Below are 25,069 nucleotides of genomic sequence, written 5' to 3' on the forward strand. Positions count from 1 at the left end.
TGCAGTCCCGGTGCCAAGTTAGCCACTGAGCCAGACTTGCCTCTTCTGCATGACTGGGTGGTGACAAAGATGCAAAGTTAACTCGACTGCAGCACCAGCAGATGTGAGCGACACCATTTGTCTCATTTTGACGCTTTGTTGAAGGAGCCGGACCCAGTTTGTGAACCGAGAACAGCTAGAGTTAGAATGCACCCGACTTTTGAAATGACCTTTTATTACTGTCCCCTTTAGTTATTCTGATCTGACCTTCATGGCGTCCCTTTTCATACACAGTTAATTATTCATGGGCTTCTATGGGACTCAATAAATGTCTATCTATATTGCATCCTGACTTATTAATTTTTAATCCTTATTCACAGAAGTTGAAGTGTACTCTTTTATAAAGGCTAATTAATCAATGATATTTCTACCTTCTCAAATATTTCTTTCACATACCTTCGCATCCAGTGGGAGTGACTTCAGCGAAGGGATTATCGCACTGGTTGCACTGACGACCGATAACTCCTCCCTTGCAGGGACACTGCCCAGTGATGGGGTCGCAGGTTCGAGACTCAGAGCCTATAGGGAAACAGTCGCAGGGGTAACAAGCGTCCTCTCCCTCTGGACGATAGTGATTATCCTGCAGGAGGTTTGGGAGAGAAGACACACATCACTGAGCAGGGAGGAGACTTTGAATATTACATGAATTTGCTGCTAATATGAACTAAAAACCTCCTTCAAGAAGAAACACTGTAATATTTGTAAAATCTCTCTTATTATGTACGTATTTACCTTGCAGCGGCACTCCCCGGTGGTCTTGTTGCAGTTTTTATGAAATCCTCTGCTTGTGTCACAGTTACACGGTCCACACATGGGACTGCCCCACCAGCCCTCGTGACATTTCTCTTCCACTCTGCCATTAAAGACAACAGTAGATGTCAAAATCAAACGCAAACTGCAAAGTACAATTACACGGAACAGAGATAAGGGTGTCGTGGCCAAGGCGTGCCCTTCTCTCCTCAACCTCTTTTCTCTCAAGATCAGCATTAGCTCAGAGCAGGTTAACTTGATAAGTGTAATTCAAGTGATTTGATTATGTGATTATTGTTATTTGATTTGACTTTTGATTTGCTCCGGCTAAACTTTAATAAAATATACTGGAGTCAAAAAGTCTAAATTGTGGACATTACCTTTTTAACCCTTGTGAAACACTAAAGGCGAAAACCTGTGTATTATTGTAACATTACTCAAAGGGTGAGGGGCGGGGCTTGACCAGAGGGCACCCTCGGCAACCACACCTTCAGTGGTAGTAGGTAGTGGTAGTAGTAGACCTTCCTGTACTGGGTTTTGCCTGGTCGAGATCTGGTACCAGTCTGATTCCAGTTAAAGACACAAATCCTCTTTGGAGTTGCATCAGGAAGAGCATCTGCTGTAAAACGCTTCCAAATCAAACATGTAAATCTACCTGCTATGGTGACCCCTGTGACCAGGGTGTGGCTGAAAGGAGCTTTTCTAAAATGCCATGCACTGCGTGATCTGGTTGTGACATGCTGCTGACTCGGTATCAGCGCCTACAATCAGACAAACCGTCGATTATCTCTTCAGTTTATCATCAAATAAACAAATCTACAGTAAACTTCCTCTACACTTTTAAGCCAGTCACTCAGACACACACGGACTTTCTTTTTCTTCCTCGAGATGCGATCACTGCCGGTGCAATGCGATCTGACGGAGGAAGAGCGGCAGGATGAGGGAAGCAAAGACTAAACACCTGTGGAGGAGCAGTCAAGCATTCAGGGGGAATCCCACATCCTGCTTAAGACAGGAAGTGATGCGTGTCATAGGGGACAGGGTTCACAGGGAAATGAGTGATTCTCGATCAGGGCTGGCTACTTTGCAGAAATGCTTACACCACTGCTCGACTAATTCCCAAATAAATGGCTGATCTGTCCCTCTCTCACTCTCAGGCACCCATACAAACACACTTGTCAGGCTCGGATTACTGACTAATAAAACTCCCCTGAAGGACCGGCAACAATACAGAATGAGAAAGAAACCTCAGTGAACCAAAGAGGATTAATGAGCTTTGTCTTTGTGGGAGGCAATATCCAGTTTTAGTCTGGTTTGTTTATAACATCTGGATATTGTGTCTCGCACACAGGTCTGCTTTCAGTCTGCTAGCAAATTGATTCCATGTTATTAACATTTTATTACCATCTCAATTCACCAGAGCCAATGGAAGTATCTGACCTGGAGCCTATCTTCAAAGCTACCATTCAAATATCACTGCATTGCTCCAGTGGCGTTATACAAGTTGTACATGTGGTGTGCAAGAAAACCCTTCTCCCTGCTTGCCCTCAGAAAAAAAAACCTTACTTGTTTTCACAGTACTGGCCGAAGTAATTTTGTCCACATTCGCAGGTGTAGCCGTGGGAGGAGCTTGGTTTGCGGACGCACGTGGAAACGTGCTCACAGGGGTTGAGCTTACAAGCGTCCACGCACTGTTTCCCAAAGTAGCCTGCAGGAAAGACAGACAAACAAGAACTGAATTCAAGCCCAAAGGCGTGAAATACAGACGTTTACGTTCACACACCTTTCTTAAGAGCCAACATATTGAGCTCTCTCAACCAACTTATGTATGTTTTTTTGCTTGTGCATCTTACCTGGGTCGCAAGCACAGGTGTGTGTGCTCCAGTCGTCAATGCACTGGCTATTCTCTGGGCAGATGTTGGAGTCGCACGGGTCAGCCAGATCACAGCCGTTTTCCACACGGATCTTCAGGCCCTGAGCCATGTTCACATTGGCCACGTTGTTGGATGTCTCACCCATACGCACACCCTAATGGATAGCACACATTCATGAGGGAGACGATCAGGAAAGAAGGTTGAAGAAGAAATAAAATGCGACATTTAAAGTGCACGCCCACCCACCTGTATGCAGCCAACAAATCCTTTGATGACATCGTTTCTCTCCCCGGGCAAACCTCCAATATGAAGAGTTTGCAGCTTGAGGCCTGGGAGGTCATTGCCGATCTCGACTGACTTCTGCTTAAAAATAAGACAATAATTAAAATTAATACAACCTTTCTTGACTACCTTTATCATCTCTAAAGGAAGACGCCCTGTACCTCATACATGCCGTAGTCCAGAGAGACAGCTGCCATGTATTTGATTTCCTTGCCATCTTTGATGCTTTTCAGTTCAATCAGCAAGTGGTGCCACTCCCCGTCATTGACACGCACTTGAGGAAAGCTCAGCGATGCCACCAATTGGTGCCTCAGCAACACTTCCATATGGACCCGCTGCTCACTCACCTGGAGGGGGGGGTGCAGAAACTGAGAACTTCCCACTCATTTTAGAGGTAGTCTAAAACCTGTATACAAGCTTGAATTGCAAACTGCTGAGGGTGACAATTTTTCCAACAATGCTTCTTACCATGAGGTTGATGGTAGAGGAAGGCCCAGCATTGACCTGCATCAGGGTGCCAGCAGGACGCCGGGTGCGGAACATTAGGCCAATATACCAGGGAACAGCAACAGTGATGTCCGGGTTGCTCCAAGACACCAGTGCCTCTCCGCCAAAGAACTGAGGTGATGGCATCACTGGGAGGGACGAGAATCAGGTCGTACGCACAAACACATTAGTGTTTGAAATAAATGTGTTTAAAAGTCAGATGAGAACTGTAGGAACTACATATGAATCAACGCAGCATTAAGCATAAGAAAACATTTTCTGTGGCTGTACATAACAACCATAGGTAAATAGTAGCAATGACTTTTCTGTAGTTTTTTGGGTTATTTTTAGCTTTACACCTTTTTTTCTTATTTGTGTATTTGTCTATTTTTAGATATCATTTAAAACACGCAGTTGCTTTAGTTCTTTTACTTCTATATTTTGGTTGCAGTGTTGAAATGATGAGTTTTTTTCCAGCATTTACGTTCCAGCATGTCATATAATTACTACTTTATTCTGGAAAATAAAAGATTACTTCCCAAAAATATTCTTCCATGAGCATAGTTAAAAATAATTCTTAAAGTCTAATTAAACTCCTACAGATGCGAGTTTTTATCTAAGTTCTAATTTGATGCTGAGAAAGCAAACAATGTCCTCGAGCTGTCTGCTCTCCTGAGGGTCGATCTCAGTAGGGCACGCAGTGTTTCCACCTCAGCTATACCATGTTCTCTGGTCCCCGGGCTACATACTTCAACTGAAGCATTCACAGATACACTCACACAAAAGCTGTAATTATGAGACAAAGCATTTATTTGTTCATGGTAGCAGGTATCTATCGTGACTTTAGTCTCCTTTGCTGAAGCTTAGTCCTCCGCGAACTAAAAAAAACCCTCTTCACTGGCGTAAATTCTCGACCATCTCACACTTCTGTTTAATCATTTTTCTGTTTGATGTTTATTCAGCTGTGTGAAAACCAAGGAGGAGTTTTATTTTATTTTATCTAATCCAATCTAATAACTTTAATCTCAGCCAAACCGATTTACTCGTGAACAAATAAAACACTGAAAAAAGCCAAACAATAACATTTTTAGGTTATCTAAGTGACTTATATATTACGTTTACTCTGAGTAGCGAAAGTCCGCGGTGATCTGAAAATGATGTGCCGGGAGTTTGCCGTTCGACCCTCGAGCTCCCGGTTAGCTATCGAGCTGGTGATTAACAGATGTCTCAGAAAACGTCGAAGCACTTTTGCAAATTTGCAATATCTTGATAAACCGAGCAGATATTTGAAGTTTGCACTCCCACATTCTCGCCTGAAAATATGTTAAAAGTTTATTTTGTGACCCAGAAAGATTAATAAGAGTAATTTTAAAACTTAGCGGCCACCATTGCCGGAAACTGGAGTTTGGCTGGGCCGCACTATGAATTTTGGGATATGGTGGGCCACGAAGGACACACCCGACCCATCCTTCAAATTCGGGGAAAAGGCGGACGCATTTGTCGGCTGCATTCGGAGGAGACTACGAATTTGGACAGCCTTCGGCGCGTTGCTGTGACGTAATCGGTCTACAAATGCGGCCTCAGGAGGATGCAGCCCATGAATTTGGACACCCCCATAGTCTACAGCCATGCTATGACGGTGGTCTAAGTGAAATGAAAGCATGTTGGTATTCTAATATGTTAACAGAACTAAAAGAAAAAAAAATAATTAGCATGCATCTGTTAGCATGCTAATCCATGCTAATTAGTTCTAAAAGTGTTATGTAGGCTAACCCAGAGTTTGACTTAATGGTGCTAGCTGAAATGTCACAGAAAACGTTAGCCTCTACGGACCATGAGTGCCGATCAGAATTGACTTTAAGTCCTAAAACACTTACAGTAGTAGAGTTTAAATACATTAAGATATTTTAGTCTGGGCAGCTTCATGTCTGGAGTCACAAGCGGTGTTGGTAGCTGGGCAACATTAAGAGAACCAGGTAAAAGCTAGAGATAAAGATAACACCTCAGCTAATATGAATTGCTGAAATGGACTTGTTGATGGTTTCTATTACATATTTATCTGATAAAAATAGTGAGGTTCTTGAAGTAAAAATCCCATTCATATTCTCCATACAGATTCTTATTATGGTCATTATGCTGTGGACTCAAGACTGTTCATTGTCACTGCTAGCCTACTAGTAGACATCACCTTCTCAACTTATTGCATTTACGTGTTTTTCAGAAAACTTACTCTGACCTTTAGGTCGGGGTCACTGAGATTTGACCTTGTCAGAGATTTTTAGTAGATGCTCCTACGGTATCAATTTGCTCCTATGACACCTCGTTCTCCAGTTATTGCATTCTCAAACGATAATACCCCATCAGCTTTTAGAACAAAAAACATCTATCTATCTATGTATCTGAGGCATTTCTGTCTGTGCATTGCACTCCATCTTGTAATCCAAATATGATCACCTCTGGCTGCAGAAGTCACTGCAATTGCTACCGCCATCTTTTACATACAGTCTGTGGAATGATAGTGAATGCACATTAGAGCAATTGAACCAGGTCTAGGGACGGGTTAAATTTCTTAAAAAAATACACACACACACAAAAACAGCAAAGTCCAGTAGTTGGTATCAGAATCAAACAAAACCAAGCCAAGTGGGTGACTACCAGGGAGATTCTGTCTCTTTGTGTCAGTCTAGTCTTGACGATTTTGGCTCCACAGCAACAAAATCTCACGTTTCTCATGTGGCAGCGAAGTGTGTGAAGCCTCAAACCAAATGTGTCAACAAGCAGCCTAGCAGCCAAAACCTCTTCCCGGCTTGCTATGATCCCGGCCCAGTTCAGATACAGGATACTAGGGCCTGGCACTGACTGGGCGGCTACCTCATAGACGAGAGGGCGAGGATAGGTATTCACACCTTTACACATTGTTTGGAACTCGCCCTGAAGCAAGGATTCAAAGATTCAACTTTTTATATAAGAACACGAGAGGGGTTATGGAGCATAAATAATAATACCCGTTGGCAGATAGAGATGTGGATATCCAGATACCCTTAACAAAACCATTACCTTACACTTTATCTTTCAATATTGTTATCTGTGTACTCTCATTACCCATCTATTTACATGTACCTTTTCCATTATAACATAAGCCACTAGTCACATGTTGGCTGAGGAGGCATCAAAGACAGCTATGCGATCAGTAGAGCTGATATCACACAGAAATTTGAAATCTGTTACACTTTATTTCCATCTTCAGTCTGACACTGTGTGTTTACTCTAATGAATTTCCAAGGATGAGTCCTAATTAGCCACTAGTGACCAGTGTTTGTGCCTTAATGCCTCAGTCTCGTGCACACACAGCCATGCAAATTAGTGGTAGTAGTGAAGTGAACTTTGAGAGGCTTCCAAAAAACCTACAATCCAATTTTCCCCATTGGAAGTGTTCAGCTTGACAGTGTTTAGCAACATCTTTAGTCCCGCCCATGGTGCTGATTGGCTAATCATTAATTCCACCACAGCTCTCATTGGTCTTTTTAAACTGAAAACCTACCATCACATCACAGATTAATCAGTAAGAGCACGTAAGATTGAAATTTTCACAGCCCCAGGTGAGTGTGTGTTTATCTTTCATTTCAATCTGTGAGTCTGGGTTTTGATAAGTGACTCAGAGCCAAAGTTTGATCTTTTGTCCGAAAACTCCACACCTAAGGCTGTGCTGAGTGATTCTGGTGAACAGAGGCTGCGTGAGTCACGCTGAGTCAAAGAAAATGCTCCTTATCCCATGTGATCCCCCAAACACACACCATTTCCTGGAAATAGGTAAACAAATGTACACACACACACACACACACACAGATGAGCAAGCGGACACTTGCACCTTTGGCCAGAAACACGTCTGTCTATGAATGCAATAATATATTTGATTGATTTTGCAAACTCATAAGGAAGCACAATGGATTTATTTTACACTGGATTCCCAAAATCCCCAAACACACTGTCCACTTTTGCTTAAAAACTAACCAAATCACCCACACACATTTCTTACCTTGCTCACAGTTCTTGCCACCGTAACCAGTAGGGCAGTCACAAATGTAAGTGTTCCACTTGCTGACGCACGTGCCTCCGTTTTGACACACACCATTTGTGCAAAAGTCTTTCTTTGCTGGACACCCTGAGCATATAAAAGTAAATAAAATCAGGGGAAATTTAAGCTTCGTTTTTGATGACAGCTTTAAAAGTCGGTTCCAGAAATGAGCAAGGATAGAAACGCTGCAGAGGGAACATCTTAACCTTCTGTGGTGCCGTTGTTAGCAATGAAGCTGCCCATGTCGATGGGCTTGCTGTCGATGCGCAAGTTTCTCATGCAGCCTACAAAGTTCCTGTTCCTGACTGGGAAATCCTCTGGCAGGTTGGGAACCCCACCCAGTAACAGCGGCCCTGTCAAGTCCAGTGATCTGCAAGAAAATGCAGACAGACCATGAATGAGACAGATCAAAACTGCAAAATCTTCAAAGAGGGTCTTTTGTGATATTTTTCACTTACTTTTAGAAAATGGAGTTAAAGAGAGTAGTTTTGGCTTTGGTGTTTTAGCTGCTCCCTCATTAACCTTCACTATGATCTGTATTTCTGGTTAAAGGTTATTGTTTTCAAAAGCCGTCACAAAGCAGCTAAAAGGCAGCATTTCCAAGGTCAGATTTAACGTACTTGGTCATATATGAAGCCGCTTACACCCAGAGCTTCTGAAACCATCAAAATCAAAGGTCTAAAGACATTTACGTGGGACATTAAATGTGAATTTTGTTCTTACGGTCTAAATCAGCGGATCCCAACCGGACTGGTACCGGCCCGTGAGTCGTTTGGTACCGGGCCGCGAGAGTTGAGGCTCGGGTGTGAAATTTATGGTTTTCGGGGTTTTTATCGTTAACTCTGTTTACCCTGGGTCTTTTCCCGCGTTGTAGCTGCGTGGCTTATTTTGAATGAAATATTTACGCGTTACCATAGCGACCAGAGAGCATTAAGGGGCAGAGAGGAGGATGTTACTCTCATTTCAGGAGGACGCTGCTAATAAAGTTACACAATTACACAGTGAATTCTCGTTTATTATTATATTTACAAAATACCACAGTTTTTGTCTTGGTCGTATCATTTTATTTTGTTGTATTTATCCGCGACACCTTTAAGCCCGTTCTGTGCAAATACTGCCTGACATTAAACCGGTCTGTGGTGCAAAAAAGGTTGGGGACCGCTGGTCTAAATAACATCGCCTGGCTGGGAGCACGAAGGGCTCAAACCATGAATCTTCTAGACGTTCAGCAAATCAGCAGAAACCTGCAGGCTTCTTTGAACCAACGTTCAGCCATAAACTTCAGCGCTCTTGGGTGATGTCTTAACAGTTATCTAGAAAGTTCAGATTTTCGTTTTGTTCTTTTATTTAAATACACAAGAATGCAAAAACCATAGTGTCAGACACTAAAAAAACCGAAGTTCAACTTACAGCTATGATCCAGAATTCATTTGTATGAATATTAATATAAATATGTAGCAGTAGAGTTAATGGGTTTTGATTTTTTTTCTGAAGTATTGAAGGAATCCGTGTTATGGATATTTGTGAAAAGATACCCAGTACAGAGACTCCAGTGTCAATACAGACTTGTAGGATATATTAAACTAGTCTTTAAATCCCAAAGGTTTCTTTTTCATAAATTTGTTGGGGTTTTTTCCCCAGATACTCCTGAAATTTACAGCAAGAAATATTGTTGGGAAATCCCACCCAGCACTCTACAGTTGTGTCAGTGGAGTCATGTTTTTCTGCCTCAACAGGACTCACTCTGCAGCTTAAGCCACACTCTGGATTCTGTCAAGACAGCTTAGAAAGTGAAACCTCTCAGGCTCTCGCCACTTTCCACCACATAAGACGCAGCGGTCTAATTATTCCAGCGTGATCAAATTAAAGCATCCTCAAAACGCCTCGCAGCGTCTGTGACCGGTGCAACAAGCTCCTGAAAGTATGTAAGCTCATTAGCTCCCCTTTGAAGCTTTCTCTCTCGCTTCCTTTCAGTCCCCACCCTCTACAAAGTAAATGGGCCTCAGCATGCAAGCTTTCCAAAAGAAAAGGCACACTGTAAAAATATAAATTGATGAGTGTGTAATAAACACACAGTTAATCCTGTAAAGCCTGCGCTGAGATGAGCTTTTGGTTGTCTGACAGCAGAGAGACCACACGGATGAGCACGGAGATTAGGAGATAAAAGCGGGAGAAGATGGCAGAATGTGAGTTGTGTAATCTGCTGTAATGAAGGCGAAGCCCCCGAGGCGCAACACATTCCCTCATTAGTCTGACTAGTTTGAGTGAATGTGTGTGGGAAGAGGTCCAGAGAGAAAAGAAAGAAAAGAAAGTTGGTGAAAGAGGTTCCCTCTTACTTCTTCTGTCCAATCTGGGTACCCTGCGCGGCACAGGAGTAGTTCCCGATCTGCTTTCCGAAGCGGATCGCCATGGATATGTCACAATCGTCAATGGCGACCATAGCCACTTTTTCTCCGGACGGTCCAAAAGGGTTCCCCACGCTCACCATTTTAGGCTGAAACACAGAATGAAACAGATCACGGTCATTCATTGGCATTTAAGAATGATAGTGGGGATTTGAGAAATCCCCACTAACTGTATCTTATTCCCTGCGTGAATGTGCTTTGTTACAGTAAATTGCCTCAGCTGACTGAATTCGGTTAAAACATTTAATGCTCGATTTCTTTCTTTGTTTCTTTTCACACAATGTTAGAAATCTGGCAGGGGCGGCAGCGCGATCAGCGCGGGTCAGCGCTACACAAACAACGTCTAGCTGACTTTAGCGGCGGCGCTCAGGCCTCTCTGGGCTTAAGATGACAAAAAAGCCCATTGTGCATTAGCTCGCACCTAATGATTACAAAGTAGCCTAATTCTTCCATCAAGGCCCGTGGCCGACGAACGCTGATCTGAGAAAATGTGGCTCGGCTTAGAAAATCAGGCCACAAAATCGCTTTCGAGTTTCTAATATCGAACCTGAGAGCAAAGTTCAATGGAGCATTTCCCTAACAATAGCAGCTTTGGAACAGGAGCAGAGTTAAAACCCAAAAGAGTTTCCACCAGGAAAAAAAAGGAAGTGCATTCATGGTTAAAGCTGAGATTTATTTCAAATTCTTTACAAATGAAGCACTCGTATCTTCTTGTCTTGCGTTGAGTGCCTTACAGCAGATGGAGTCATAAGTTATGTCACTCTGCTATCTCTACTAGGGTCATGGTATATTTCTGCAGTGCATAAAGACGGCGGCACTGAAGCTCTGAGATCTGATCGTGGCGCTGTGTTTATATAAAGTTTACATAAGGCTGACAGGCTGAACAATAGCAAGAGAGGCTCTCTAACCACTTAGCAATAGGGGTGGAAATCAGAGAAACTACACCGAAGCGCCTGAAACATCCGGGGAACTGAAGGAGAGCAAAACACCCCCTCAAAACTCTGAAAGCAGGGATCAAGTATTTATTCTCAACAACTGTGATATCAGGGTTTACGTGTCTAGTTTAGTATATTTAATGAACCTGAGTGAAGGCTTTACGGTTACGTATGACTCTGCATTATTTTAAGATGAAAAATTAATGCAATAGAAGAGATGAGGAGACACAGATAGAAAGAAAATGTGTGTGTGTGTATTCTCTGCTACATTAATCGGTGTAGAGTAATGAGATACTGGTGGGGCTGATACAGGAAACAAAAGAAGAACACAGAGGGGGAAAATGGCAAAGGACAAAAAAAAGGAAGTCCAGAGAAAAGAGACAAAAGAAAAAATGGCAGACGGGCAAAAGCTGAGCAGCACAGGGCTGCACTGTCTTCTATTTTGGCTCAGGTGGGCTCCGGTCCAGGCATAACTCTAACCCACAGGGAGGGTTTTTTGATCACGGCCACTCCCTTCAAAATGCCCCATTTCCACAGATTCTACAAAACACACTTTCACACTTTCAATAAGAAAAACAGGAAGCATGGCACGTCTGACACCGCTGCTGTTTTCTTTCTCTTTCACATGTAATCTCATTTGTACAGGCTTTAGGTGGAAACGTCGTGCACACATACACATAGAGACACAGACAGAAAGCACGAGGCCTTATCGGGCATATCAGGCATGGTTGAGCAAGGCATCATGGATGAATTCTCTCATTTTTGCCCGTCTAGGATTCATAGAGTGAATCGATATGAACAAACAGTGAAAACGACATCAAAATTCTCCAGAGTCCAAGGACGTGTCTTAACAGGCTTTACTTTCCTTTTCTCCACACAACAAGCAGCAACTTTAACGTCTGAAAAATGAACATGAAAAACGAGCACATGTGCTAAAAAATGGAGACAGCAGTTCCTTGATTGGCCGCTTGGATCCGGCCAATTTAACAGCAAAATAAACACGTTCACAGCCTGCTGCAACAAACTCTTCTGGTCTTTGTGGCTACTTTTCCCATGAAAACCAGCTAAATAATCTTGTCAAATCTGACCGTCACTTCAGTTCGTTGACTTTAAAAGAAGGCTATTGCCTTCAGGTTTCTAAATTTGAGCCTCTGGGTGACAACAGACCAGGTGGATGCTACCACATGATTAAATTCTCCCCTCCCAAATAATTAGGTGGTTTGGCTCAAACAGCTTGAGCCGAGTCTAAAACCCGAATCACAAAAACGTAAGACCAAGAGGAAAATATGTGATTGAAATCGTGGGCCCTGCTTTTGTTCCTCACCGTCTGAACAAAACCCAGGCTCACTAAGCTCACTGTAGGCAGGTGACACCCCACAAACTCCAAATATGAACCTCTTGCTGGCTGAGCGCGATGCTTTATCGCTGAAAATCTTCAAGTGTCAACGTCATTAGTAAGTTACGTAAGTAGGACTGTTCCTCCTGAGCGGACATGTCGGCAGCCCGTGATGAGACGCTGCACTTTGGGAAACCTGCTTCATAGCACCACTCAGATGAAGGAGTTAAGACACAAAGTATGTGCTTGACAGGCTCGTGGCAGATTTGACCCTGATAATAACGAGGACCTTTACTGCTTAACCCCGCTGTGAAATATGCACAAAAATGTCCCCTGTGGGCCATTTGTGATTAGGGGCACCACTGGACTCCAGAGGAAAATAAGAGCAACATGTGGCTTTCTAAGCTGTAGAACAGGGTTGTCAAACATAAGGCATGGGGGCCAGAATTGGCCAGGTGAAAACTCCAATCCGGCCCACTGGACAAATTTGAAAAATATGAAGGAAGAGATAAATTTGGGGCTTTTAACTAAATTTTACAACTTTTCTTACTCCACCATGGCCATTCATTTCACACCAATTAAGGAATAGAGAAACAATTAAATAGCAGGGTTTTTTTCACTGATGATACTGCACTTCTTTTTCTTATACTGAGATATTTCAAGGATCAAATGTGTCATTAAAAATCTTTACATTGACACAAGGGGAAGTTTCACTGGTCCGGCCCACTTAAGATCAAAGTGGGCTCTATGTGGCTCTATGATGAGAAATGAGTTTGACATCCCCGCTACAGAAAGTGTTAGCACAGTGTTAGAAGAAGCTAAACAGACCTAGGTTTAAATGATCCACATACACACATTATGTATTCTTACATTTTTAGAGCTGCATTTTTATAAAATCTAGAGTTGATCGCATTCAGATTTGATCAAAAATAAAAAATAAAAACAAGGAAGGAGAAGTAGAAATGATCCGCTTTCTTTCCTCGAGCACTTTAGATAAAATGAGATTTAAAAAAATGAAACTAATGATTAAACAATGTAAATATGAGCAAGCGTGGGAGCAGTGCTGGAGAAAAGCCTTTAAAGGGTGAAACAGAAGGTTCTTGACCTGCAGCTGCTCCGATTAACGTCTTATCAGCATCTCTTTAGATTTCAGTGGATGGCGAAATAAAAGCAGGGAAAAAACAACAAAGCTGGGAAGAAGAAGAAGAAGGAGAAGGAGAAGAAGAAAACCCGAAACCCGGACTCTTGCAGCTGTTACAGGTGCTGATCACACAGTAAACTCACATGGTATAATGTACACTACATTTACTTGGAGCCTGTGTGTGTGTGTGTGTGTGTGTGTGTGTGTGTGTGTGTGTGTGTGTGTGTGTGTGTGTGTGTGTGTGTGTGTGTGTGTGTGTGATACTGAGAGCATAAAGAAACATCGACACACACACAGAGTCAAAGTGGACGTGCTTTAATACGTGAATGTTTTTGTCACTGTGTAATGCAAACTTGCAGCTAAAACTAAGACTCTGCTAATTCATGTAAAGCTGATCACGAGCTAAAGATATGGGTCAGCGATGCATTCTGTGTGTGTGTGATGTGTAAGCATAGTTCAGAGTTTAAGGTTTAAACAAGGCCAAGCAGAAAGAGTGAACGAACGTTGTTCATGCATCCCAGAGATATCAAAAACATCAGTTTTTGTTAACAGAGCTTTGAGCAACAAGACTGTTTCCGGATCACCAGAAATTCCTTTAAATAAACATATTTTCCTATATTCTGCTGAATAAGACTTGAGACTTCACTGATTGCCCCAGAAGCAGCAGACTCGGGGCTGACAAAGGCCCCACAAGTCAGCCCCTCGCCATAAACTCCCACGCTCAAGCACCAGATGTCGAAAATGGAATTAAAATGTTTAATCAACCTTTTTGGTCTCCGCAGCCATCTTTGGTGATTGGATACTGAATGTGATGACGAGGGTGTGGATCTGACTGCGAAGCTGCACGCTCATTGGCTAAAGATTTTAAAGACTTTAACCCTGTCCTTGGATTGACCATAAATTTTAAAAAATGTAATTAGGATTGCATTCAATATGAAGTCTTCTATAAAAGTCATTAAGAGAATGTAGTTTAGGCCCCACTATAGCTCACCGTGCACTGAAGGGCGGAGTCCTTACTGGAGTCTGCCCTGGGCCGCTATATGTGGCACCCACCCCTCCAATAACACATACACACACACTTCTGTCCCCACCTTCTGCTCAGCACTGTTGTCCAGTAAACTAACGGACAGTTTACATCTTTTGTGTATTCACTTTTCAGATCCAGAAGTTACATCTATCTTTTACCGTCTCTATGGATGTATCTGGGGATCCCTACTGGCAGAGTTGTCATGTCTGTATGGCATAAAGAGCCCAACATCTGATCAAAACTAGTCTAGTAGTTGCGCCGAAGTCTGCCATCTGTCAAAGTTTTAGAGTTTACGCAGATGCAAAATCAGTTTGTGCTGCTACTACTTTTGTTTTTATGAATTCCCATTTAAATTGCTGTAAAATGTTGCCATGTCTATAACTGAACACTAAGTGTGCCTGTTAGCTTCAAACATGAGCTGTTTCAGGCTTCTCTCTGACCCCTTCTTTTAAAGTGCACTTGGCCCTCGCTTTGAGGGGCCCCATGAGAGGCTCTCATTTACCTTCCGCCTGACTCGGGCCGTTGAGGATTCCCTCTCTCTAAGGTGTCGTCTCCAGGGGTGATAGGCTTGCTGCAGCCATGGCAACGCACTTGATCCCCACAGCTTACCACAAAGACGAGGAGGGCGGAGGGCATGAGGTGATTGGCCGAAAACCCGCGTTGCGCGAGCACACGCACGGATACACACAAAGTTCTAGCTTAGGCAAAAATGCAGAAAAAGTGTACACTGTGTGTGTCTGAGGGGGACACTTTCAAGCCCACACACCGTTTTCCTCCCACCAACACAGACGCACACACTGACAACTCCATTATTACGTGCCTGTCTGTCAAAGCCGACATGATAACTTAGCCAGCCCCGCGGCCAGGATAAAGAGCAATGCTGCACAGACTGTTACATGTAGCTCAATGACTGACCCAGAAAACACCTTAAACACTGTCACAATGAGCAACAAGCAACCTGAAAGAGTGTGTGTGTGTGTGTGTGTGTGTGTTTGTGTGTGATTATGTCCTTGTTCACGGATGTGCTCGGGGAGTATGGAAAGGATGTCTGCAGAATGCGTTTACAGGCGTGCACATTGAGTGAGCGAGTGGCGAGCTCGTGCGTGCGGGAGCGATGCAGGAAGCGGCAAGCAGCGCTGCAAACGTCCACATAATTCACTGGGATCATAAAGGAAGGAGAGCGCACAGTCTTTTATTTTATTTGCAGTCGCCTGAGGAAACGCCATTGTTACTCTGATGACTGGATGAAAATGGATGCCTGAAAATGTGCCCTTGATGGATTTTGGTGCTTGCGGTTAAACTGTGCAAACTACAAAATAGGACCAAGCGTGTTTTTATTTTCATAAAGTAGCCGCAAAAGAATGGTTTTAATCAGGGAAAAGGCTGGAGCCAAAATAAAGACGGGCACAGAACCAAAACCAACTCTGGTGTTTGTGTATGTGAGTGAAGTGAAGTGATTTTCGATCATGTCACACACAGGCTCGCGTATCCCACCTTCCCTCTGGCAGCAACAAACTCTATCATGTCCACATTACCTCACCTGCCCTGTGGCTGTGTAAACCTAGAAGTGTGAACACACACACACACTTTACACGAGGCTACAATGTACCATGTTCAAGAATATATGTTACTGCCATCCCCATCGTCTCACGGCTTCGATCTATCTGTCAGTGTAACAGACGGACAGCAGCCATTGTTGGCTCGAGGCTTTCAAGAGGCACAACCAACATGCAGACGACACATAAGCGGACGCAAGAGTAACTTTATCCTGTTTGGACCCTCTCGAGAAAATTCCTTCCCCCTAGTTGGCAAAGTCAAACAGCCGGTATGCTGACATCAATGGCATTACCCTCCGAATGATGTGTTTTATCTGCTTGTTGTAATGCTTGAGGTATGTCATAGGCGCCTTTTGTCTGCCTCTTTGTCAGCAAGCTAATGCAAAACTAATACAACTAGGAATCGTGAAATTTCTGGTGGAGGATGGAGGATGGGCAAAAGGAGAATCCTTTTGATCACTTTTTTATTTTTTAAAGTTGACCTTGGTGGAAGCACAGTTCATAGGCAGGCTTTGGCTCTTTGTCTTCTTTTGCTTAATTAATAACAATAAACTTTTGCTCTTCTTTTACATTACTTACTTACATACACAACTTTAGGACTCTGCCTGGTATATACATGTACATATGCAATTAGTAAAAATCCTATTTTTTGTTGCATCTTCAACCAGACTTTGGCTAATTATGATCATGTGACACAGAGGTCTGAATCTGGCCTCTGAGGTACTAGCTACTGCTGCACAGTGACCATCTAATTGTTATTTGAAGGGCCTCGCAGAGCTCACAGCATAAAGCGATTAAGGATCATCAGGGTCGATGCTAATGTTTTGCAGGAAAAAAACCTAATGGTGCAATAAAAGCCGGATCTGACAGGGATCACAGAAGAGATAAAGAGACGCAGGGAGAAGAATGAGGAGGCCGAGAGGCAAGACAGGAGGAGGAGAATATTTTACTGCAGGGAGGGCAGAGCAGCTATAAACTGTGTGGATTTTCTCTTTCTCTCTTTCTACTTTTATGCCCACCTCCCCACGAGAAAAATTCCACTGAATCACTGTCTTTTGCACAGTTAATAAGAGGTTTAGGTCATGCTAGGTGAGGTGTGTGAAATTTCCTCCCCTTAGTAACACCCACACACACACACACAATATTTCACATCGCAGCAGAGTTAGGAAGGAATGTCAAAAATTGGAGAAGGTGCAAAAAAAGCAGACATAAGACAGAAAGGTGTAGTTACTGTATCTCCACAGTCCAAAACACACAATCCACTGTTCCTACTGACCGCTAACTCTGCACAAAACAAACCCGACCCAATAAATTGCAAATGTACCGCATTCATCTAACTTCTCACTACTATTTCATTCTGAGGACAAATCTTTGAGCGACACAACAGGTGATTAATGATAGCATTTGAAGTTAGATGACAATCTAAACAGAAGCGTGCAAGCTCATGATGATATTTATCATCTGTTATTATTACCAGAGCCTAAGCTTAAAGTTTAGACCTGCCACTCTGATGTTGCCAAGGAAAACACAGCCACTGCTCAGTGGGTGTCTACCCACCTGTTTGTCTGCCTGCCTGCCTAGACTCGAGCGTGTTTATTTCACCTGAGTGAATGCTTATACAGGAAGGCAATGAGAACTGACAGATGATGAGCAACAGCACTGTAACTGTGTCCTTTCTGCTTATGCACTGTTTAGGTATTTGTAAGTAGCAGACTCTCCAGGCAGGCGGAGTAGTGGAGCAGAAAAAGATACAAGTGCTGCATGAGGAGACTCCCTTAGCCCTGGGCAGTATGTTTCTGAGTATTAATCATAAAACTGAATATCATGATAATGTTAGTGCCTACCAAAACTACAAAGCAAAAACCTTTTAATCAGATGTTACACATAAAATTGAACTCCTAAAAAAAACCCTGACATTGACTTTATTTACTTACTTGAGTATTTTTATACCACCAACTTGTGCTAAATATTGTTTTGAGAAAAGAAGAAAAGAGGCTCAATACATAAAGCTAGACTGAACCATGGAAAGACATGAGCGTACGCATCAACGGTACCATGTGAGTTTACAGCTGCAGAAGCATAGATTGTATTTTAAAGATGGCCGTTCCCATGACAACCACCAATTTCTAAAATCCACATGTTGAAGCTTCAACTTTAGCCTCAATGTGGTTTGAAACCTTAACTTTAAACCCATGTTGGGTTTCTTGGAGCTTGGTGTTAGCATATTTACACGAGTACTAAAATACCAGCTAACGCTAATCAAGGTTAGCTAGCTTTAGCCACAAACTGTGTGGGTTCAAAACAGAGATGATTTCTACTTCAACCTAAGTATTATACTAATAAAATGCAAGAATGCACTCACGTAAACTGAAGTACAAACTGAAGGCACACTATTTGTCAGATAATTCCATCAAAAGTCTTTTAAGAAGCCAGCCTTCAGTGACTTGAATTAGTGGATATGAAGCCTTTAGGCAGCATACCGATCACCCTACAAAGAAAACAAGCTCCTAATTTGAAGCTTCAACAAAACCTAAACAGGTATAGAATTTGTTTTTAAGTCCTTATGTTTATAAGTTCCTGTGTTTTATGAAATGAAAATGTTCTGGACCTGGGTGTGCGTGTTGATCATTTTTTTAGTATTTTGGAGCAAAGTGGCCACTGGAGGAAGAAAAATATTTGGTACTTTAGTCTTGCCTTAATTTTTCATCCCTTGAGATTTAAGTTTTCTAGTAAACAAAGTTTCCAGGTCTGAAAAATGACACAAGCAGAACTCATTCAAATAGTCAGGAAATGGCAACTGCTTAAAATGAACTGAAAGTCTAACTAGACAGTCTTCGACAGTTTCCGGCAGCTCCACTTAGAGGTCGAGTGGATCATCTCCCTGTATTTTACCTTGTCCATAGCATCCTCTTATGTCACACCTACACTCTGCACGTCCTTCCTTCACTACATGAATATTCTCTTTGGTCTTCCTCTTTTCCTTCTGCATGGCAGCTCCATCTTCAACATCATTCGTCCAATATAGCCACCATCCATCGCCTCTCTAACTCTGTGGCTAGCCTGAGCTGTCCTCTTTCACCATGACAACCTTCAGCTTGGCCTCCTGTGTTTTATAAGAAAATGACCCAACTTCTCACCAGATTTATGACCTCATTAAATGCTGTATACACGCTTTATGGGGTAACTACCTTGTGACTGAGAAGTCACTAGTGTCTGTGGATGCAATGCCCTCATTTTCTTCAGATCTATCCCTTTTTTGACATCCAATTTGTACAAGGTGCCGATGGCCTCAATGTTCAGTTCAAGTCTTCACAAACTGATGCATGACATACGCATTAGCTAACTTATTTATAGAGTGTTGGAAGAACACTGTGGAGAAATGTTATGACTCGTGGGTCCCCCTTGTGTTTATGGACAAACACAGGGATGACGTAATAATCATCCCTTCTACCAGTGACACATTGTTATTGGCACGTTGCGGTAATATCATGCAAAGAAGCAAGTGTCCACAAAAGCAGTGAAGAAGCAGACCGCTAGCAAACATGTAAAAATGTTACGATTTAACTAAATATTGGAAGAAAAAAAACGGCCTTAAAAGTGATGCATGACTTCATAAAGAAGTCTAACAGAAAAGCCAGGTCAAAGCCTTCAACAGCCAAACAACAAACCAAAACCACACCATCTACGACAGCATTTTCTACAGTGGAGACTAGACCAGAGCCAAGTGACAGAGTTAGTCCAGTGGACTGTACTAGAAGCAGAGCGAGGACTAAATGAGACCCAGGCGAAGGGGGAAAAAAAGCCCAGTTGGGGACTAAGCTAGAGGTCAGAGGTTACCTCCTTCTTATTGAGCTCCAGCCAGGCGGTATAGAGAGGGAGCCGCAGAGCTCCGCTGGAGTCCACCAGACTCCACCCGTCCTGGGAGAGAGACACCGTGAGAGAGAGACACTGCATTAGACCTGCAGCTCACAGCCAAGCCTCATCAGCATGCGTGTATGCTCTTTACTCACGTGAACGTGTAATTAGTGCATTTTTTGTGATTCTTTTTATACTTTTTGCTTCTTTTGTATGTGCAGATTAATTGCGTCTTTTCATTAAGAAAAGCAATAAATTATGGAAAAAAAAAAAATCAAAAGTACGGTGACGGAGTGCGTCTGAATCTTTGTTCCCATCAGCACAACAACAGCGCTGCACGCGAGATGCCTTCATGCTCCGCGGTTACATTCGCTACCGACCAATTTGCCGACAATAACGACATCCTACTTGCCCACTTCAAAAACACCTCTCCCACCACCACACAATAGGCTACAACTCACGCACTGCCGCCTTTGGACAAGAGCGACTGTGGCAGATTTACGTCACGCTGTGAAATGCAACGCTGTGTGAAGAACAGGTGAAATTTACAGCAGGAAAAAAACAGTGGAAACATTCAAACACGTGAACTCCCCGAAACCCGGCTACCAGCATGTCGACAAAGCCAGTAACACAACAGGGACACAAGAACATGTGTAGCACTATGTGATGATTACAGTAAGTTAGTAAAAAGTGATCAATATTTTTCCTCTGAGGGGGTGTAGGTTTACCTACAATGTTTGAACATGAACACATGTTGCTGTATCGTATTACAGTTGGTAAAATAGCAGCTAAAGGTAGCTAAAGGCACTGTGTGTGTGTTTATGTGTGATGATAACCTCAACTGTCTAAGGTCTGTGGAAACATCAAGAAGAACAAAGAATAACATGGCCTCTTCCTCTGAAAACACACCCTGACTGGGAATGCAGAGTCTGGGGCTTCACCTTAAAAAAGAAGAGAACTACTTAACCTTTTTTAAAAGCACTTAGTAAAGACAACACACAAAACCTTCACCCATGTCTGTGCAGGAACACGAGATAGCACGCACAGACACAATGAGCCCTGTGCCCTTCATCTGCAGCAAACACTCACACAGAAGTGTATGAGTGAGCGTGACACAGTTAAACACCTAAAAAGGAATGCGTGCCACTCTGTTTTGCGACGGCCACCCGGGCAAGCTGATGTAAAACTGCAACTAAAGGAGGATGGATGACTACTTCAAAACCACTGTCGGGCTCTTTGCAGCGTATCTTAAAAACAGTTATCCACTGAACGCTTGTATGTAAGGCTGCGCGTGTGTGTGTGTGTGTGTGTGTGTGTGTGTGTGTGTGTGTGTGTGTGTGTGTGTGTGTGTGTGTGTGTGTGTGTGTGTGTGTGTGTGAGTTCACGCTGCAAACCCAAATAAATCCTGAAACATCAACAAAGAGATGGATAGAAGCACGAAGACGAGGGTAAGAGTCTGTTTATGTTACAGCACAGACTGAGATATAAGTCTTTGGATCCACTCTTCTGGTGACGAAAAGCGAGACAAAGCAAAAATCTGCATTAATATATTTGTATTTGGTCTTTATTTACAGAGACTATTACCAGGAGCCTCCAATATTTTACCCTCTGAGACCTAATAAAATTTCGGTATGCATGTATTTTGAAAAAAGTTGGGATGCCGTGCAAAATGTAACTAAAAGTCAATTAAACTGACAGAATATGGAATGGATGGGAGCATATGATGCTATAAACCTGTGTACACCTTTCACCACTGACGGTATACACCAATTATATAAGCTTCCAACTAAATAAATTAGGCACTAATGTACCCCCATACCACCAGAGATGCAGGGTTTTGAACTGAGCGCTGACAACAAGCAGGATGGTCCCTGTTCTCTGTACGTTTTGTTTTTGTTTTGTTTTGTTTTACTTTTCCAACGTTTTCTTACCCTTGTTTGAATGTTTTTGAGCTCCTTTGAGAATATTTTGACAATAATTGCTACGTACATATTGTTTAACAGATAACCAATTACTTAACTGAGCTGAAAAACAAGCAGAGTGAAAATCAACTTTGTTAAATTTAAGATTTGCGCGTTTTCGATACCTTCATAACACAAAACTATTTTTTTTAAAATATCAAAGAAAGCCTGTCAGTGGGGGTGAGTAACAGGTCTCTAATTAACCGAGAGGTTCAGTCCTGCAGAGGTGGAATGCAAAACAAACACACACACAGCATATTAAAAAACATTTCACACTACGCTGTGAAGCAATTTGCACTTATGTTCTGATGATTAAAACGCCGCCACACAAGCAACCTCGGTGAGTCCGAGGGAAGAACAGCAAAGGCAAAAGTAAGAGTGAACTTATGGTACTCGCTAAGCCTGTCTGGGAATGCTGTCTGCACACCCTAACTGCAATTATCACAGCCAATATTAGCCGGCACGATACTATGAGCATGTCCAACATCATGTGGGAAAAACACTATAATAAAAATACTGCAAACACACGGGCACGTCATGTCTGCAGACCTGGATTTAGGACCATGAGGATGGGCTACATGAAGGTTAATTATAGGTTATTTTTACATTGTTTAGCTTTAAATATGATATAAAATGTTACTAAGATTGTTGCTGTAAATTCCAACTTATTAATCATTTCCTTGGTTCCCTTGTGTAAATGTACTAACCAACAACATATCAATAATAATAATACATGAAATAGAGCCACAGGATTATTGGAGTACAGCATATGTGGGAAGTAGCAAACTTATATTTACTGTTAACACTCTGATAGTAACTAAAGAGGTACCTGTGGAGTTCATGAAATTAACTTTAAGGTTGTAGTTGCTGCGAGGTTGAGTGAAAACCTCCATGCAGGTGGCCTAGCAGACACACAATCACGATACAACTCATATCCTGCCCAGTGTCCTAAATTGCATCATTTCCTGCAACAAGAAGCATCACTTCCTGTAGTTAACACACATCAAAACCCAGGAGAAAACCTCCAGCTGCTCCAGGAATATCACTTCAACACACTTTTTATCTGTGTTTGCGTCTGTGCATCCTGTTTGAGTATGCTAACACAGTCGGCTGTCCTTGAGTCTTTGCTCTATGGAATCTCAACAATGTCTTTATCCTTCCATTGGTATTGTGTGGCATTCTCTAATAGGGGTACACACATTAGCACACATTCAGAAACACGCACGCTCTCGATTTGTCTGCCCCCCTCCCCCGGATTTAACCGCATGCACATACACGCCCAGCTTTCCAGTCGACTCTCATCACCGCAACAATTGCAAATCCATGTCTGTTGTCATGCCAACCCTCCCCTGACCTTTGACTTTCAGTTTTTATTAGAGGCACCCTAATTCTTCAGATGACAGCTACAGACACTTGAAAAAAAGGGGGCAAACATAAAGTCGTACACAGCTTCACTCGCCTCATCGTTTGACCCAATAAATCATGGTGTGTGTGCATGTGTGTGTGTGCCGTTAAACAATACAATTAGATTGTATGTGGGGCCAACAACCCTGGATTAAGTTGCACCTCCTTGGGACAACTGCTAACTTGTTTAAAGCCAGTGATTAAAAATAAAGCAAGCCATTATCACGAGCTATTACAGGCTTGAGGGAGCTTTGACTTTACTTTGCGTGTGTTGTTTGTTTTCTTTCTATACAAGGAGAAATGTCAGTTTTGGGTTTAAAAAAAAGTTTGCTTTTAACTGGTTGCCCTGAAGATGGCGACCAATCCTATGACTACTTGCAGTCAGTTGCTGTTTGTGACTGAATGGGGTCGAGATGGCAATCGCATGCAATCTGTTTGAGATAAGATGACTGTGTTAAATCTGTTGTCATCTGCATACAATGAAATTCACATTATCTACTTCATTCAGAGTCCAACCAAACCCTCAGATATACAGACCTCATGAAACAGAAAATCCCTCTATTAACAGTGACCTAGTTGCTGCAGGATGGCAATTTAACTGCAAAAGGACATCGGCAACCTTGCTTTTATACGGGAATACAACCACAACACAACCTGTTGGTGCAGACTGACTCACACACTGCGTGTGTTTGAGACAAAGACAGAGAGATCCTATGTGAGGCTTCATCATGTTCCTACATACACATGTCAACAGGCCTAATCTATTGTGAGAACATTACTGCTTTCTGCCATATTCATTTCCACTAATCCCCCCGCCAGTGCTTGGAGGATTATATTACCATCAGTCAATCTGACTTCTGATCATTCAGCACATGAGGAAAAGCTGACCCGGTGTCAGCGCTGCAGTCGGCCTTGGGCTAATTTCACGGAATGTGTCGCCAGCTCTGAAAATCACTGGTCTGTATCAAGACTGACAGAAGCGAAACGCACACGCCCCCCTCCTTCACACACACAAATAACGCTTGTGATACTGGGGCTACAAATGCGTGCGTTCGTGTGCTGCCTACTTGTATCTGCATGCTGGGGAATCGAAAAGGAAGCCTATAGGATCAGTAGAGTTAAATAAAAACAACAAAACAAAAGCAAACTGCACAGAAAGGGAACAAAGCAGGAAATCTGTTCAGACATGGGAATTAATCTCTCGTTTCCAGGGTGGCGTTCTTACAAATACCTGACAACCCCATGGACAAACAAAACAAAGAAGTCTTCCATGTCAACAGACTGTATCCAGAAATAATACCTGTAGTAGCGATGAGCCTTGCAGCAGCACCGAAGCTGGTTTGAACCATTGTTTCTACAGCATCACTATTCTGTCATGAAGTTGACAAAAAGGTCATACAACCTCAAACAATAGACGTACAGATGTAACCCAGAAGCTAACACATAAAGTGCGGCAGCCCGATTCATCAGCTTTGATGAATACGTCCCTGTCAAGGCAACCAAACATGCTCAGGGATCTATAGCTCGTGGACACAAGAAAGGCGAGCAACCTGTGAAATGTGAGAAGCTGTGCATTGTAGGCAAGTGTCAGGCCAAGAATCGGGGTACTCTCTTTAACAGGTTGCAAGACCCAGGTGCTGCAGTAATACGACGCCGAGTCAGTGATGCTACAGCTTGCGGCCTCACGTACATTTAGGGAAATCACAAAAGTAAAGAATAAAAAAGATGGAACAATATTTTTTGGATAGCACGAACACACCTCTTAGATTCCAAAGAGTAAAGGCAGCACATGCTGATCAGGACAGGATCCATTAGCATCGGGAAGATGGTGCATTTAATGCTGTTTCAACTTTCATACACTGGGTTGATGAGTACTCTGTTTTGACAGCAAACGTTAAATGCAGTTATCAAACGTTCAATTTTACAGCAACCAAACACGACAC

At 42.7% G+C, this 25,069-nt stretch overlaps 1 protein-coding gene across 9 annotated transcripts in view; it reads right to left on the reverse strand.

Moving 5' to 3' along the window:
• Window positions 1–25,069, reverse strand: part of celsr1a (cadherin EGF LAG seven-pass G-type receptor 1a) — a 93,937-nt gene that overhangs the window by 18,515 nt on the left and 50,353 nt on the right. For 5 of the 9 annotated variants that reach the window (XM_042217881.1, XM_042217884.1, XM_042217872.1 and 2 more), the window contains exons 7-17: window positions 19,744–19,824; window positions 9,843–10,000; window positions 7,713–7,876; window positions 7,468–7,593; window positions 3,414–3,580; window positions 3,107–3,292; window positions 2,910–3,026; window positions 2,643–2,817; window positions 2,356–2,497; window positions 772–892; window positions 436–619 (exon numbers count right to left, since the gene is read on the reverse strand). In XM_042217881.1, coding sequence (XP_042073815.1) covers window positions 436–619; window positions 772–892; window positions 2,356–2,497; window positions 2,643–2,817; window positions 2,910–3,026; window positions 3,107–3,292; window positions 3,414–3,580; window positions 7,468–7,593; window positions 7,713–7,876; window positions 9,843–10,000; window positions 19,744–19,824 — 1,621 coding nt within the window. The remainder of the gene's footprint in view (window positions 1–435; window positions 620–771; window positions 893–2,355; window positions 2,498–2,642; window positions 2,818–2,909; window positions 3,027–3,106; window positions 3,293–3,413; window positions 3,581–7,467; window positions 7,594–7,712; window positions 7,877–9,842; window positions 10,001–19,743; window positions 19,825–25,069) is intronic. The other 4 variants (XM_042217892.1, XM_005915707.3, XM_014329770.2 and 1 more) reach the window with 3 other exon arrangements.

This window comes from Haplochromis burtoni, unplaced genomic scaffold (assembly GCF_018398535.1).
Source record: "Haplochromis burtoni strain Fernald_Lab_line unplaced genomic scaffold, NCSU_Asbu1 Contig_14, whole genome shotgun sequence".
NCBI classification, from domain to species: Eukaryota; Metazoa; Chordata; class Actinopteri; order Cichliformes; family Cichlidae; genus Haplochromis; species Haplochromis burtoni.